This window comes from Pagrus major, chromosome 14 (genome assembly GCF_040436345.1).
Source record: "Pagrus major chromosome 14, Pma_NU_1.0".
In the NCBI taxonomy this organism is placed as follows: Eukaryota; Metazoa; Chordata; class Actinopteri; order Spariformes; family Sparidae; genus Pagrus; species Pagrus major.
Genome location: NC_133228.1, coordinates 18,213,280 through 18,229,247, shown reverse-complemented (window position 1 = coordinate 18,229,247; position 15,968 = coordinate 18,213,280). Strand labels below are relative to the sequence as shown.

The 15,968-nt window shown below is 42.6% G+C and overlaps 2 protein-coding genes across 2 annotated transcripts; both read left to right on the top strand.

Annotated features, from left to right (window-relative positions):
• The first annotated feature begins 181 nt into the window (after positions 1 to 181).
• LOC141008165 (DEP domain-containing protein 7-like) lies at positions 182 to 4,775 on the top strand. The gene is made up of 9 exons (XM_073480411.1): positions 182 to 215; positions 420 to 843; positions 1,257 to 1,408; positions 1,528 to 1,723; positions 1,852 to 2,102; positions 2,194 to 2,336; positions 2,424 to 2,549; positions 2,747 to 2,825; positions 3,256 to 4,775. Exons 1-9 carry the CDS (start codon positions 182 to 184, stop codon positions 3,453 to 3,455), a joined length of 1,605 nt encoding a protein of 534 aa, XP_073336512.1. The 3' UTR covers positions 3,456 to 4,775.
• A 976-nt stretch (positions 4,776 to 5,751) lies between these two features.
• Positions 5,752 to 15,823, top strand: scyl2 (SCY1 like pseudokinase 2). The gene is made up of 18 exons (XM_073480504.1): positions 5,752 to 5,889; positions 7,671 to 7,867; positions 8,015 to 8,172; positions 8,600 to 8,744; positions 9,262 to 9,411; positions 9,516 to 9,737; positions 10,259 to 10,375; positions 10,482 to 10,607; positions 11,245 to 11,421; positions 11,950 to 12,072; positions 12,402 to 12,515; positions 12,669 to 12,801; positions 13,525 to 13,643; positions 13,750 to 13,850; positions 14,071 to 14,140; positions 14,238 to 14,315; positions 14,431 to 14,553; positions 14,802 to 15,823. Exons 2-18 carry the CDS (start codon positions 7,691 to 7,693, stop codon positions 15,417 to 15,419), a joined length of 2,751 nt encoding a protein of 916 aa, XP_073336605.1. The 5' UTR covers positions 5,752 to 5,889; positions 7,671 to 7,690; the 3' UTR covers positions 15,420 to 15,823.
• Positions 15,824 to 15,968: the final 145 nt, after the last annotated feature.

The window sequence follows — 15,968 nt, the reverse complement described above, 5'->3', positions numbered from 1 at the left end:
TGAGTAAATTTACTTTCAATCACTGTATGTAGCAACAGGAACATTATTTTAAAAATACTCATTGCAGCCTCTCCCTGCACGTTTAACGGTTACAGAAAGGCAACAATTAATTATCAAAACCCTCACTGCTGTATTATTGATGACTAATAAGTAGTAATAGTTCTGTATAACTTTTATTTATATGGAATATATCGATAGGAGTCTTCAGCACGCGTGTACTGAAAATAATAAAAAATCCTAACATTTTTATTGCTTATTTTAGGGCATTTTTTTGGAGTAAATCGGTGTGACTCAGCTTATTTGTAATGGACATTTTTTAAGACCAATAAAAGTAATTTAAAAACTTTTTATGCCCTTTTCAGCTGCAGTCACAGCCATTTTCAACCCCTTTTCTTTTAACTCTGTGGTTTCTCCATTAGGTTTCTCTGGGCCCTTCGGTGCCACCCAGCTGTGGCACAACATCATCCAGGCTCTGCAAACCCAGGTGGAGGTGCGGCGCTGTAGAAGGCATCTCCGCGTTCATGCTGAATGCTTCACAGGCTCAGACGCCGTGGATGCCGTCCTCAGTTATTTGATGCAAAATGTGGTGTTCTGCACAAGCGAAGTGTCTCGACTCAAAGCTGCCCGGCTCTGCCAGGCTCTGATGGAGGCCAAGGTGTTTGAACCAGTGGGCACGAAGCTGTTTCGCAGAGACAAGGAGGTGACCTTCGAGGACAGCAGCTGCAGCCTTTACCGTTTTCTGGAGTATAAAGTGTTACACAATTCTGCCATGAAGGAGTGCAGTAGCGATACAGAGAACACGGCACCAGAGCAACAGGAGATGAAGAGGAAGAAGAGCTCTAGGTTGGTTTTAGTGGTGCTCAACTGACTTACTATGTTCAATATAGAAGCTGTATTGCAAAATAAGAATCAGTGCATTGAAATGAAACATTCATGGGAGACGAATGAACATGACATGATATTGACATATAGCTCAAGTTATCCTCTTGATTTTGGTTAGTTTTCATCAATCATTGTCTTTACGATGTCTTAAAATGTTGAGCAATAGTGATTTCTGAATTTAAACCGACCCCTCTAACTACACATTATTATGCAGTCAAACCCAAAATATTATTACCTTGTTTTATGTAGGGTTTTACTCAGTGAAAATCATTCTGATAACTTTATTTTCACAACATTGTAAAGCTCTATTACCCAGCACCCTCTACACACAGTGTGTTTATTAGTCACCATAAAACTTTGTTTTGTTTGTGAAGGTTGAAGGAACTGAGGACGATCTCTAACCCCCTCGCTGTCGGACCTTCAGACAGGAGGGTTGAGAGGCTGCTGAAGACCATCAACCTGCGACCAACCTTATCTCAAGCTTTAAACACAACCCCCACTACCTCTGCCTTTCTGTCCAAAGCTGGTAAGCCTGAGCTTATCTGTCACTGTTTGGCAGTGTGGTGGGTGCCCAATACAAGGGACCAACAGTCCATTAGAGTTTGTGATTTTCTCTCTAATATTGTTCACCTCTGTACTCCCTAGTGGTGGATGAGGTTTGGAAGCAGCAGACACTGCTGCAGCTGCTGCAGACAGTAGAGGTGCCCATGCTGGACTGCATCCTGACTTCTCCTGCCAGGGGTCAGCTCCAGGCCTGCAGAACTCCTCTGGCAGCTCAGGACCTGGTTATATCTAACACATGCCTGGAGAGAGAGCTGCCGGACACCCTTAACATGCCACAGTCAGTACTTAAAAGCTTTCTTTTTTTCCCGCATAGTGGTAAAACTTGAATTATGTGAGCTGATCATGTTCCTGCATTTTCAAAAATTGTAATGCATTGTGTTCTGTTTCGCCGCTCTTTGTTTACAGGTTGGACGGGTGGCTATCGGCAGCGGCAGACTGCTTGGAGCTCTTTCCCGACCAGCTGATCGTGGTTGCAGGGGAACAGCTCAGCCAACAAGGTGGTGGCGTCTTTTCAGAAGATGACCAGGCAGAGCAGATGGAAAGCCAGAAGAGACTGCTCTTTGACACTATTGCCAAGTACTACAGTGGACAGGAAAAAGTTCCACTTCTCTCAGGACGCCACCTGGACATACATGCTGCCATTCTGAATTTGCTGGGTGAGACGAGATAAAGATACAGTGATTTTACAACCAAAGCATGCTACTCCTTTTCCACCTCCCGTCTTGACCACATTTTGTTTCTTTCCAGATGAAGAGAAGCTGCAGGAGGCCATCAAAGCATCTCAGTTGTGTTTGCGACTGCTGGAGACGAGTGTGAGAGATGAACTGAGGAGACTACTGGCCTTCATGGACACAGCAGCTCACCCAGACGCTTGTCGTCTTCAGAAACAGGTAGTTCACCTCCTTCACCAAACCACAGTCATCTCTAGCCTTCTGTGCACATAATTTAAGATGACCATATCCTATGTTTGCCTCCAGATTAATAACAGGGCCTTGGTCTGCCGCACTTTTCAAAGGGCGATTGTTCAGAATAATGAACTGACTCGAACCCAAAGTGAAAACCTGGTGCTGTTTCTCATGGACAATAGCACTGAGCTCTTCAAGGTACACTTAAATGTTTTAATTAATGCATCATTAACATTTTTTTTTAAAGACGGCAGAAAAGGTTCACATGTCCTCAATGTCTTAATTGATCATTAAAGTGAAGTAGACCTACAGATACCTGTTAATGGTTGTTCAATTCAGTTTGGATTCAACACTTTGAAATTTCCTTTTACTCTTTCTTCCTGTCATGAACACAGACTCCTACTTCCCTCATTGAAGCTGTGAGGAGGACACTGAGGACAATGCAGCAGGGAAAAGACCCTGACTCAATTGCCAGTAAGTTAAATACAACTAATTATTCACACATTACGCCACAACCTGAAATAATCCTCAGGAGTTATATAGATTCCTTCAAATTTATGTATACGACAGTGGAAGATTAAGTCTCTAATCTGTTCCACTTAAATGCTGGTTAAAAGTTGTTTGTAATTATCTCCATGGAGGCTGCACAATCCTCACAATTTAGTATTTAGGCTTAATAAATAGTTTTAAGGTTTTAATCTGCATCTTCATTCAGATCTGCACCACAGTATATTTATATTGAGTTATCTTGAGTGAGGAACTCACCTACATATGAGGAGTTACAACCCAAAGGTAGTGTTTTAGAAATGACCACATGGTGGCACTATTGCTCCAGAGCCCCACCGAACATTAACTACACGCTGCACTCAAAAACTGATGGCTTCTTCTCCACCATGTGTTGCAGCGTTCACCTTCTGCCAGCAGGTGACGCCGCAGGAGTACGAGGACCAGCGAGAGGCTACCACCCTGGAGAGCCTCAAACAGCTCCTCTGTGACATTTCCTCCAGCAGGAGCATGCCTGTGAAGGAGAGGAAGAGGCTGCTCAAAGAGTTTGAAAAGCATCACCCCGTGGTCTTCCTCCAGCATCTCGCCTGCACCTTCTGAGACATGCATCTGAAGGGTGTTGGTTTGGCTTCCTGGATGCACTTCACAAGGCCAGTTTGCAGTAGTACAGCGCTTACACTGGAGGAGGATAATAATTTAATTAAACTTGCTGTCTTTTTAATTTTTGGATACTTTGAAAACTGGCACTCAGTCACACCTCTAATCTCACCTAATGTCTAGTTAAAGAGAGGGATTGACAGCCTCCCCAGTTTCCTTTAAGTCACAAGAGGCCTTTTTAAAAGTTTTATTTGAAGATATACTGTTATGTCTTTTTTCAGTTTTGTTCTTACACTTCTCACTGTCCTGTAGTACTGGATGCATTATCTGTCGGATAAATATTGCAGTCTGATGAAGCATTAATTATAGGCGTAATTATAGTTGTTTTGCACTCGTTTATTAACGAAACATCTCATCTATGACATCCGGTGTTAAACTGGGGGAAGTCGTTCTTTTAATTGTACATGACACAAATTTTTTTGTCGTAAAGATCATTCATGTTGTTTGCTTTATGTTCTGACATTACTGTAGAATACAGTAAATGTGAAGTGTGAAAACTTAAAAGGGATTATTGACAATTAGTGAACATCTCCTGAACTAATGAATATTCCTTTTGTCTGTTGTTATCTTTAAGAGATATTTATGTTTGGTTAATTGGGGCTTTGAAGATGGAACATTGGTTTGTCGAAGTAATACTGTGCACTTTTGATCAGGCATGAAGAACAACAATATTATAGCAGCCATTTTGTTTCTTGTTTTTTTCAGTTTACTGTAGCAGCTGTAGGTTGGTTAAGGATAAACACTGTTAAGTGCAACACTAGTGTAGCTGAATAATGGTTTAACAGTTTGTAGCTTTTTTTTGTTGTTAGAGATGAAGATCTCTTTGAAGATTTTAAATTAAAGCTAATATGAAATTAAAGCAGAAAGGGTACAATAATGTGTTAGACTCACTATAGCTCAGGTTAATGTCATCTGCTTTATATTATTTTAGAGGTTGAAGCACGTTTTTAATAACAGTATCTTGGTCAAATGTTTTAATTGTAACTTTTTAGGATTTTACTTGAAAGTTGGACGTGTTTTGATGGAAGATGCGTAATAATTTTAGCCTACTAATTTAATCTTTTGGTAAATATGAAACCAATTTGTGAGGCCATGGTCAGACGAAAGGTAATTAACAGTCAAATCTCATGTCAGTCAGCATCTTTTGTTCTTTACAGACATTGAAATCATGTTAGAATGCACTTTACGATGCTGCAACACGCTTTATTTTCTTTTGGAATAACAAGTAAATAATAAAAGACTAATTGATGTTTTCTCAAACAAGACTTGGCTGCTTTTTCGTTTCATGCATGTGTATAAGGGTCTATGGACCCTTGGTGGTCCTGGATCCAGGGGTCCCTGTAATATTTTTCACAACTTTTTCCACATACTGCCCTATAGTTCACCGAATGATGTGACCCATCAGATCTGGTAACCTTAATTAGGGTAAGGTTATTCAGAATTTCAGCTATGTTGCTACTACAAATGTTTCAAGTACTACTGTATATGGGAAAATGTTGTACAAAGCCTTTAGTGGCTGCAGGGGAAGCTGCGCGTAATCTGAAAAATTGCCTCCAGTGATGACGGCTTAGTTGCATTGTGGGTAATGTAGGCGCCATGTTTGAAAAGCAGTCCACTGGTCTAGCATTACACTTCTATAACTGTTTGACTCGTTATGGACAGTTTATAAACAAATAATCCAAATCAATACAACAAAACCAGAGATATCGCCTTTTTTATTCCACACAAAACCTGGCCCCTACATTACCCACAATGCAACTTAGCTTCTGAGTGACATCACTGGAGGCAATTTATCAAATTACTCACTCTAAATACACTTTAATGTGAATATTTGTGGAGTTACCCTTTAAACTGCAGTTTCTGCAAAGACATTTATCATAAACGTGGATCCCAGTGGTGGAATAAAGTACTCAGAACCTTTATTTAAGTAAATGTAAAAATGCCATTACAAGTAAAAGCCCTGAATGGAAAAATTCAAAGTACAACAGTAGTATGAGCAACTTTTTTATTTACTTCTTCATATTGGTTTAGTGGACCGCTTCATATCATACACTACTCAAAATCAGTAAGGGATAAAATAAAATAATTCACTGTCACTGTCTGTAACAAAACATTTGATGTACAATTTATTTATTCATGGTGACAAATTGTTCAAAAAAACAAACAAACAAACAAAAAAAACAGGTGACGTCGGTGCACCTGACTCCATTAAAGAACCCGGAAGTAGGGTTGTTCATTCACTAGCGTTTGAAGCTGCCTCATTTCGTATGCTCCTGGAAGACATGGGGGCTGTGTTTCACAGCCAGAACTGACAGCGCTGCTGCCGAGAGTCCACTTCTTGAAGGGAAATACAACTGAGAGCCCTTTTCATATCGAGGTAAGCAGCTGGAGGGTGTCGGGGTGACACTTTTGTATTGAAACAGACGGTATTTGACTGTAATGACAGTAACGTCACTGTCTTCTTTGCGCATTGTTGGCTAGTTAGCTCGGGAAGCTACCGTGATCTGTTTGTCTAAAAAAGTCTTTCACGGCAGCCACCGGAGGCAAACGATGATGTCAGCCTTTAGGTAGATAACGGGTTAAAAAGAGGGTTTTTTGGGATGGTAGCCGTTCACGATAACTGTGTCACAGTGCGTTACTGTGCCAGTTTGATGTGTGTGCGTACAGGCTAAACAAGACGATTAACTTAGCTAACGTCAAGCTATTTCCCAATCAGACCTGACAGTCATCGCTAAGAGACAAACACAACATTTAAATGCTCCAACCCAACGATAAATGTATTCTTTAACCCCACACGAGTAGCTTGTCAAATCATAACCACGTTAGCAAAGCTGCTGTTGATAAACTGCCTGGCATCCTGGCGGCTAACTAGCTGGCTAGCTAGCTAGCTGGCTAACAACTGTGCTAGTGCAGGTGCTTTTGGTGAGGTGATGTCCAAAACGATGCTCTCAGTTTACACCAGTTTGTCTGGCCACTAGCTGGCTAATAGCTAATGATGTCAGTCAATGTCAGTTTGTATAAAGTGAACTGACATATGATAAAGTTATGCCACATACATCCTTCAAACCTGTTGCAGATAATAGCTTTTAACAGCCTCATGCAGGAGGGAATGATTAATGATTTAGATATATATTTTGGTATTATATTGACTTCTTTGGCATGTATTAGTGGCTTCTACCTTCTGTCCATCACAAGGTAAATAAATGATGAGCAATGACACAGTTATGCCGCAATATTACAGCAGATTCTCCTATAAACCAGGCAGAAATCCTGTAACATCTCTCTGCACAGTTCATCTTATTTGAATTTAAACTATTGTTTTGGGTGGATCTGAAGGGAACTGAGACTGACGTAAAAACTGACAGCGTCAGATGCATCAATTATTGATAGATATCATAGTGCTGTGCACCCTCAGTTTGGCTCTTCACAGATACTGTAAGTCACGCAGCTTGAGGAAGATGCTGTTTAATACTGTATATTAACATTATATACTGTAAATACACAGTACAAGCAGGGATTTCTCATTAACAGAATTAGTCGAGGTGGGTGTTGGCATGGACCTACAAATGTAGGCTGAGATTCATCGTGCTTTGATCCATTTATTGCGATGCTTAACATATTTTTTATGTGGAAATCTGGAAGGTATTAATCATGCGGACCGTACAGCGGGCATCTCAATATCCAGAAAAGTGCTTATTCAACTGTGTTGCAGTGCAGAGAATTAAACATCAAAGTACTGTAAGCATTCTTAATCAAACCCGGAATAAACTGTTCATGTAGAAATAATTGTGCTCTATGACCATCGGCCATGTTCTTTCGACTGACTTCCTGTTGCCTAACATGCTGTGAAGTCACTGAAGGATTCTGAAAGAGAGCCTTAATGTGGTGTGGCTGAGTTTTCACTGAGTCATTTTATATTTTTGGGGACAGCTCGGGCTGTTACGGTGCTTATTCTCCTCAGTCGTCACAGGCAGGATACTGGTGAGCCACTTCAGGCAGGTGCATTAGAGTGGACGTCTAAAGGATTGTTGAAGGCTTTTGCTTCGCTGGAAAGGGATTTGGCCTCAGCCTCTTTCAGGGATTGAGAAAAAACTCTGATTGTTTTGACAGACAGACTCTTTGTTTAAGTATCCTGATTGGTATGTCATCCACCTTCAGCTGCCAGGTGAGGCGTGAACATGGAGTCTATGCTGAACAAGCTGAAAAGCACCGTCACAAAGGTGACGGCGGACGTCACCAGCGCTGTCATGGGCAACCCGGTGACGAGGGAGTTTGAGGTTGGACGACACATTGCCAGCGGGGGTCCTGGCCTGTGCTGGAGGATCTACAACGGCACCAAGAAGTCCACCAAACAGGTTTGGATCCGTTAATACCAGCTCCAAATCATAGAAGTTTCAATTTAAATGATAGACAACTGACTATGCTTGTGCTATTTTTGAAGTTGCTGTGAGACTAAATAAAGATAAAAATGTGCTAATTGTTGTTCGGCTTCGACCCTCCAGGAAGTGGCAGTGTTTGTGTTTGATAAGAAGGTGGTTGACAAGTATCAGAAGTTCGAGAAGGACCAAATAATCGACTCGCTGAAAAAAGGAGTGCAACAGCTGACCAGACTGCGTCACCCCCGTCTCCTGACTGTGCAGCATCCCCTGGAAGAATCACGGTGAATAATGCACACGCGCACACACACACACACACAGACCAAGGACAAATTCAACGAGTCAGAGCTCAAAGAGGGGCTTGACACACAAGTAAAAAATTGCATAACAAATCTATTTGTCTGCCTCTGTGTGCGCGTATGCGAGCAGAAGCTGTCATGATCAAAAGACTCGGTAGACTGGCCTCTGAATAATGCATGTCCCCTGTGGGCAAAACAAGGTTGAGGCTGTCTTGTGCCTGTTTTCCTTTTACCAGCCTGTCTTTGTTAAACTTTCACCCCTGGCTGCTCTAAATTCAAAACACTTCCTTGTGTCCGTTTTTGCTTTTGCTCGTTTTATGAATCGTCTCCGTCTGTCCGAGAATAAAATCAACATTTAACACGCGGTTGTTTTCGAAATGACACTGATGCTGTTGCTGTATTTGTCCCTCAGAGACTGCTTGGCGTTCTGTACAGAGCCGGTGTTCGCCAGTCTGTCCAACGTGATGGGCCATTGGGACAACCTGCCCAGCCCCATGCCCAACGACATCAAGGAGTACAAACTCTATGATGTCGAGACCAAGTATGGCCTGCTACAGGTGAGAGTGCAGACAGGTTTGCTTTCTGTTCTGGTCGAATATTTTATAAATGTTCATCGTCTGTGCACATCATGTATGAGACAGTCAGACGTGTACGATGTATGATGAATTATTTATTAACGAGCACTTGTCTGTTTGTTATTAAGAGCACGCTAACACTTAGTGTGTCCAACACACATTCATATTGTGAAGTCAGTTGAACCAGGTCATTCTCACAGCTCGCCTTTTTTTTAGTGTTACGTCAATTAACATGATATTTGGGCCTCGTCATTTGTTTTTTGTGTATTTATGGCTGATAAGACTAGAAAACGCCTGCAGTGTCTGCCACAGCAACTTTTTGTCGAAGCATTTTCATACCAAAGCTGAGACGTGTCAGATTCAAATTAACACCTTCGCACTATCTGCGAGTCTGTTAAATGTCAGACTGTTTGCGGCTTATTGCAAAAATGAAAATGCCTTATTGTCTGTCTGGCTCTAATTTCCCCTGACATTTCTGTTTTTTTTCCTCTCTCTCCAGATCTCCGAGGGTTTGTCCTTCCTCCACAGTGGCGTGAAAATGGTCCACGGGAACTTGTGTCTGGAGAACATCATCCTCAACAAGAGCGGAGCCTGGAAGATCATGGGCTTCGACTTCAGCATCTCCTCCACCAACCCCTCGGACGCTGAGGTGTGTAGAAAAGGATTTTCGTCCCTGAGTATAGTCTTGACGGGCAGGGCTTACTGCCTTCAAGCCTCAAGATTTACATTCTTATGTTCTCTTGTCGTCTTCAGCCTAAGTACACATGTAAAGAGTGGGAGCCCAATCTCCCTCCACTCTGCCTCCCCAACCCTGAGTACCTGGCCCCCGAGTACATCCTGTCTGTCAGCTGTGACTCAGCCTCCGACATGTACTCGCTGGGCGTGGTCATGCACGCCGTCTTCAACGAGGGCAAGCCCGTTTTCCAAGTCAACAAGCATGACATTTTTAAGAGCTTCAGCAGGCAACTGGACCAGGTAAAATATCATAAATCTTTCATGAAATTATAACAACTGTCCTTTGTAAACGCACTAAAATGAAATAATGATAATAAAATGATGCCTTAACTTGTCAGGGATGATTGTTCTTCTTGAGAAAAATACTCACATGCTGCTTCGATCAGGGCCAAGCAGCATCTGGGAATTATTGTCTTTCCACTCGTGCTAATTTTTTCCATTTCTCACGCTCATCTCTCTGACAGCCACAGCCGTCTGCTCAGATATGTGTCACTGTGCATCCGTAGTGTAGGCGGCTGTCTTTTCCAGATTTGATTTGAGTGGCAAAACGGAAACGTGTTTGAAATAATCCTGCTGATTGTGACTTGACACACTCCGGGCTCTGCTGTTCCAAGCGAACGAGGACTTAATATATTCTTAAAAATCAAGTCATGGAGCAGATCACAGCTAAAAATGGTGCACTGTAGCGCAGGAGTGTGTTACTATTACTATTCTCCTCTGGTCTGCTCTGTTCCATTCTTTATCTATTTTTCAATCTTTAGCTGAGCACCATGAGTCCAGCCCTGTTGAACAAGATCCCAGAGGAGGTGCGGGAGCATGTCAAAATGCTGCTCAGCGTCACACCCAACGTCCGTCCAGATGCGGACCAGATGACCAAGGTTTGATTTGTAACAAAATGTATGCAGATACAAAGAAATTCATATTTTTATAACATGTGCTAGAAAATGTTGGTGATTTCTTTCTTTTTTTTTTTGCGAAATTCAGATTCCATTTTTTGACGACGTGGGTGCTGTGACCCTGCAGTACTTTGACTCCCTCTTCCAAAGGGACAACCTACAGAAGTCCCAGTTCTACAAAGGCCTCCCTAAAGTGCTGCCCAAACTACCCAAGGTAGTACAACCAAATGTCTTAGTCGCATTTTCAAAATATTAATAAATGAGAGGAGATGCAACTAAAATGTTGAAGTGTATATCCTATGAAAGGGGACATTTTTGCATGTACATTTTGTAAAGGAAATGTAGTGTACACCAGGTACAAATGTCGAGCTAAGTGGTCAAAAACCCAGAATTTAAGAACGGATAATCTCCAGATTTGTTTAATGTACAGGTACTCCAAGTGTTGAGCTATTTGATAGCCCTCTTTAACAAAAAGCAAGTGTACATTTTACTGTGAAACAATTCTTTCGGAGCAGACCATCCACTAATTGGAAGGTCAGCCATTCACACATCCAGTCACACACACACCGAGCTGGGGATTGAACCGCTGTTCGATCCCTCGCTCCAGCTGCATGTGAAATAGCTCCCAAATGACATTTTGGTGTGTGTGAGCTGAGTGTGTGGCGCTATAATTGGCAAGTGCTGTGTTGCTCCTGATTAGCAGGTTGGCATCTTGCTTGGCAGCCTCTGCCATCAGTGTATGAATGGGTGAATGTGGCAAGTGTTGAAGTGAAGACTCTGTAAATGCATTCACAATTTGTTGGTATCTTGGTATCCTAATCATGGCTTCATTCTGTTTCTTTTTCTCTCAGAGAGTGGTGGTGTATCGAATCCTGCCGGCGCTGACCTCCGAGTTCATCAACCCGGACATGGTTCCCTTCGTGCTGCCCAACGTGCTGCTGATCGCCGAGGAGTGCACCAAGGACGAGTACGTCCGCCTCATCTTGCCCGACCTCACGCCTGTTTTCAAGCAGCAAGAGCCAATTCAGGTAGAGCACAGAACTCGACACATGCGGTGTGCGTAGGCACGTTTCTTAGTTGGTTTGTTGTGTGTTAACATTACCTTTTCTAATCTAAGCATGAGTTGAGCTGAAAATGCACTCAATCACTGACATGATCCTTTTAAAAAGACTCAGAAAAGTGGGATTTTCCTCTTTAAACTTTTTGCATGATGTTTTCTCCCTTTGGGCATGTTTGACATTAATCAGATAAATATAACTGAGTAAAGAGATCTGTTTGTGCTCGGCATGTCATTTTATCAAGACTTGTCTCTCTCTGTATTTTTCTCTCCATGCTCCTTCAGGCTAGTAATATGGTGAGTGGTCTCTGCTGATTTGCTCCAGTCACATCAGCTAGTTTGTGCGTCGTGTTTTCCGTAACACTAAAAGCTAAACTAAACCTGCTGAAAGCACTGCCTGTGTTAACTTCCACTTAACGCTGTACTCATCTGTAGTAAATAGCATCAATTTCTCTTCCATTTGACATTATTTGCCTCACTGGGTGCCTGTATTGTGCAGATCCTGCTGATATTCCTGCAGAAGATGGATCTACTGCTGACCAAGACACCACCGGAGGACATTAAGAACTGCGTGCTACCAATGGTCTACAGAGCTCTGGAGGCCCCTTCTGTACAGATCCAGGTAAAAGGGATCAGCTCATCAGCTGCTGCAGTCAAGAGCTACTGTATGCTTGTTGTTTTTTTTTAAAGCCAGATGCTGTGTCAAAAATATTTTTAGGCCTAGTTGAGATTTCTGGGTGCTTTGCTGCTTTCACACCTCATCTTCTGAAGTAAAAACACTGTCAGAATACTCATCTTTACTTCATTGGTGTATATTTTTATCATCCCACTTGGAACGTTATTTTTTCCACCTTCTGTACTCCGTGCTCTCTTATCACCTCGAGAGCACAGTGAGAATGAATGCTCTCGGCATCATAAAAATGTCACAACATCTTATCTGTGGCCGAGCAGGAGCTGTGCCTCAACATCATCCCGACGTTCGCCAACCTGATTGACTACCCGTCCATGAAGAACTCCCTCATCCCTCGAATCAAATCAGCCTGCCTACAGACCTCCTCACTTGCTGTGAGTCTCCTTCAGCTTGTACCTTTCAGGCTGCGTTGCCTGCGCATAGATACATTTTTTTTTTAGATGTCTCACGATTGTCAGATGTTACCTCTTTGAAACTGTAGATGCATGTTTGACTCTATGTATGCATCTTCCTTTGTGACTGTGTAGGTACGTGTGAACTCTCTGGTGTGTCTGGGGAAGATTCTGGAGTATCTAGACAAGTGGTATGTCATTGATGAGATCCTGCCCTTCCTACAACAGATCCCCTCCAGAGAACCTGCAGTACTCATGGGCATTCTAGGTAAAAACACTTAACACTGACAGTCGAGCAACCTCTGGGTCTGCTTAACGCTCTTCATTCCTAAACTCATAGGAAGGTTTTAAAGGCATGTTGTCTTTTTTTTTAAAAAAAGGGGCAAAATTCTTCCAGAAAATTGAAAACTGATATTAATTATGTATAAATCAGTGTACTTGGCTAATTTGCGGTCCTTGTCCCTGGTTAGGCTTTTGAGGAATAAAACACATGACACAACACTCTAATAGAGACATAGAAACTAGCAATAAAAGAGACGGATACCAGCACCGCTACAGGCAGTGATTGTATCAAGAATGACTAAGAACAATGACTGCTGTAACTAAGAGCAGACAAAAGATTATCAGATTGTCCAATTTCAGCTGAACAAATCGTATGCGATGAAAATAACCAAATCTAAGCTTAAAATTCTGATATTTAATCAAAATCACATCAATTTTTGTAAAATAAACTATTTTAAATTCAACTTTCGTCTTTTTTTTCTTCTATATATATGGCATTATAACTCTGTTATACTGCATAAAGACATCCTTTAGTTCTCTTTATGTCTAGCCATGATTGTACTGTTTACGTAGAGGTGCAAAACATTTTTCACTGCATATAGTGCAGTGAAAGATGATATGACAGTGAGTAAAAATGTGACTGACGCAGAGAAAATGCCCAGAAATTACCTTTTAGATGGGTTAATGACTCTCCCTCTCCTCACTTTAGGAATTTATAAGTGCACCTTCAGCCACAAGAAGTTGGGCATCCCCAAAGAGAATCTCGCCACCAAGAGCCTGCCCCACCTGGTCTCTCTTAGTATAGACAACAACCTCAACCTTAACCAGGTAATACACTCCCTAACACACATACACACACCTTTTAAATTTTCTTTACCTGCAAAGGTAATTATATTTAATGCATTTTCTGTCTTGTCTATGTTCCATGTTTCAGTTTAACTCGTTCATGATGGTCATACGGGACATGCTGAGTCGTATGGAGACTGAACACAAGACCAAGTTGGAGCAGCTGCACGTCATGCAGGAGCAGCAGAGGTCTCCTTTTTTACTCTGTCTGATTAAAATATAAAATGGCTCTACATATTAATGAGGATTTTATACGCTGGAACATCTGGGGGAATTGGATCTGTCACAGGAAGCAATTACCTGTTGATACTGGCCACATGAATATGATAATGGTGTGACTAGCCAGGCTTGTGTGATTCCCTTGATTCAAATTCCTTCTGCTTTTGTTTATTTTCGTCTCTTTTTACAGGAGTATAAACATCTCAAACCCAGGGAGCCAATCAGAGGACACCAAGGGTCCACCTAGCTCTGGAAACCAGGTAGGAGGTCGATTTAATGACAACAGGGGTGTACTTACCTAATGAATGTGTCTCTGCTGCAGCGATTCCAATTAGTCTTCTGTCCTCTTGCTTTCAGATTGATGATATCTTTGGCAGCAGCGGGGTTAATGGGAAAGAAAACGGATCTGCAGCAGCAGCCCCGCAGCCTAATAGAGTACGGAAACAATGTCATGCCTCATTTACAATTTACACAAATCTTCACCTTTGTCCAATTAGCATGCAGTCCAGTTTGTTTACGGTCCGTCTTCTCTTCCTCTGCATTTCCCCAGATGTCTCTGACTCTAGAGGAGAAACAGCGTTTGGCTAAGGAGCAGGAGCAGGCAGCCAAACTGAGGAACCAGCAACCACTAGCACCACAGACTGTCAAACCAGCCTCCACCAACAACACAAAGGTAACGCCTGAAAATTACAACAATGGTTTGACTGTCCCAAGTGAACCCTCTTCCCAAACAAATCAGTGAAGGATCTCGGTTCGGTTCTTCTACCAGTTAACCCTCAAAAAATCAATAAAGAATCTTTGGAAAAGAAAATAATAGTAACATCTCTGTGTGTCGACTTTAAAGATTGTTTGTTTTTTCTCTTCGGTTGCATCTAAGTTGGCGTCGTGACACCCCTAATCCTTCTCCATTTTATGTTGCAGACTAAGGACCTGACCAGCAGCCTTCTCAACAACATGACATCTCTGAACAGCCTTTCCTTGGCCAACCCAGCCCGACCAGCCCCAGTGCAGGGCACCACCATCGCTGCCTTCCCCTCCCCCAGCCCCATGATGGGCCCCATGGGCGCCCCCGTCTCCAACGGCTTCAACCAACCAATGGGCTTTCAGACTGGAGGCATGGGGATGGGCATGCGGCCCGCAGGCCCCGGCCTCTACGGCGGCATGGCCACCACCACCAGCACCCCAAACTTTGGAGCCCTGACGCAGAATCAAGGACAGACGAATAAAGCCCCCGACATGTCAGCCTTGGACAGTCTTTTTACAACCAGCCAGCCCAAAGTCTCCCTCAACCAAATGGCCCCAAAGCCTACAACCAACACCCCTTGGCTCAATCAGTTTAGCTCACCCCAGAACGCTCAGACTGCCATGCAGGGCGCGTCAGTAGGTATGGGAGGAGTGCCCAGCGGGTTTGGGATGCAAGCAAACCCTTTTTTCAGCCCGCAGAACTTTTCTCAACCTGCTGCTGCTGCTAGCCTGAACCAAAGTGGAGTTAAACAGAGTGCATCTGTCAACAATGATCTGAAAGACTTATTCGGCTAAACTTGCATTAAAAAAAAAAAGAGATGCCAGTGAAGTATATTCCTTTAATAACTTTGGATGGATGAGCCTTGAATTCTCACAGAACAAAAAAACTGAAAAAAATCCTTTGAAGGGTGTCGCTGTCTGTATTTTTAATCCGACCTGGTTTAAATTCTGACTCTCGCTCACATTCAGCTGGCAAATTCCATTTGTACTGGACCAGAAGGACAAACTGTGGGGGGGCGGGAACATCTTCTTCTTCTTCTAATGCTGTGTTCTTTAAATGCTGGGGGTTTCCTACTGTTTTGTACTTGTTGGGAGTCCAAATAACACAGGTTGGGATGAATCCCGACTGAGTTTATTCAGGAAAGGTTTTGTGTTCATATCATGAATGATTGAATGGATGAAGTGGATTAAACAAGTTTCTTCAGAATCGGCACTTAAAATTGGCAGAAAAAGATGATGGGAGGGAGAAAGCGGCTCAGTTTCAGGCTTCTGTACCTTTTTTATTGCTTCTCCAGACTATTTTGGGATTTTGCTGCATGTCTAAAGTGATCAGAGGGTTGGCTT

Coding starts and splice junctions, on each gene's coding strand:
- LOC141008165 (XM_073480411.1), top strand. CDS start 182: ATGGAATATATCGATAGGAGTCTTCAGCACGCGT. Junction 1,724..1,851: donor GACACCCTTAACATGCCACA/GTCAGTACTTAA, acceptor CTTTGTTTACAG/GTTGGACGGGTGGCTATCGG. Junction 2,550..2,746: donor ATAGCACTGAGCTCTTCAAG/GTACACTTAAAT, acceptor TCATGAACACAG/ACTCCTACTTCCCTCATTGA.
- scyl2 (XM_073480504.1), top strand. CDS start 7,691: ATGGAGTCTATGCTGAACAAGCTGAAAAGCACCGTCACAAAGGTGACG. Junction 8,745..9,261: donor CCAAGTATGGCCTGCTACAG/GTGAGAGTGCAG, acceptor CTCTCTCTCCAG/ATCTCCGAGGGTTTGTCCTT. Junction 11,422..11,949: donor AGCAGCAAGAGCCAATTCAG/GTAGAGCACAGA, acceptor TGTATTGTGCAG/ATCCTGCTGATATTCCTGCA.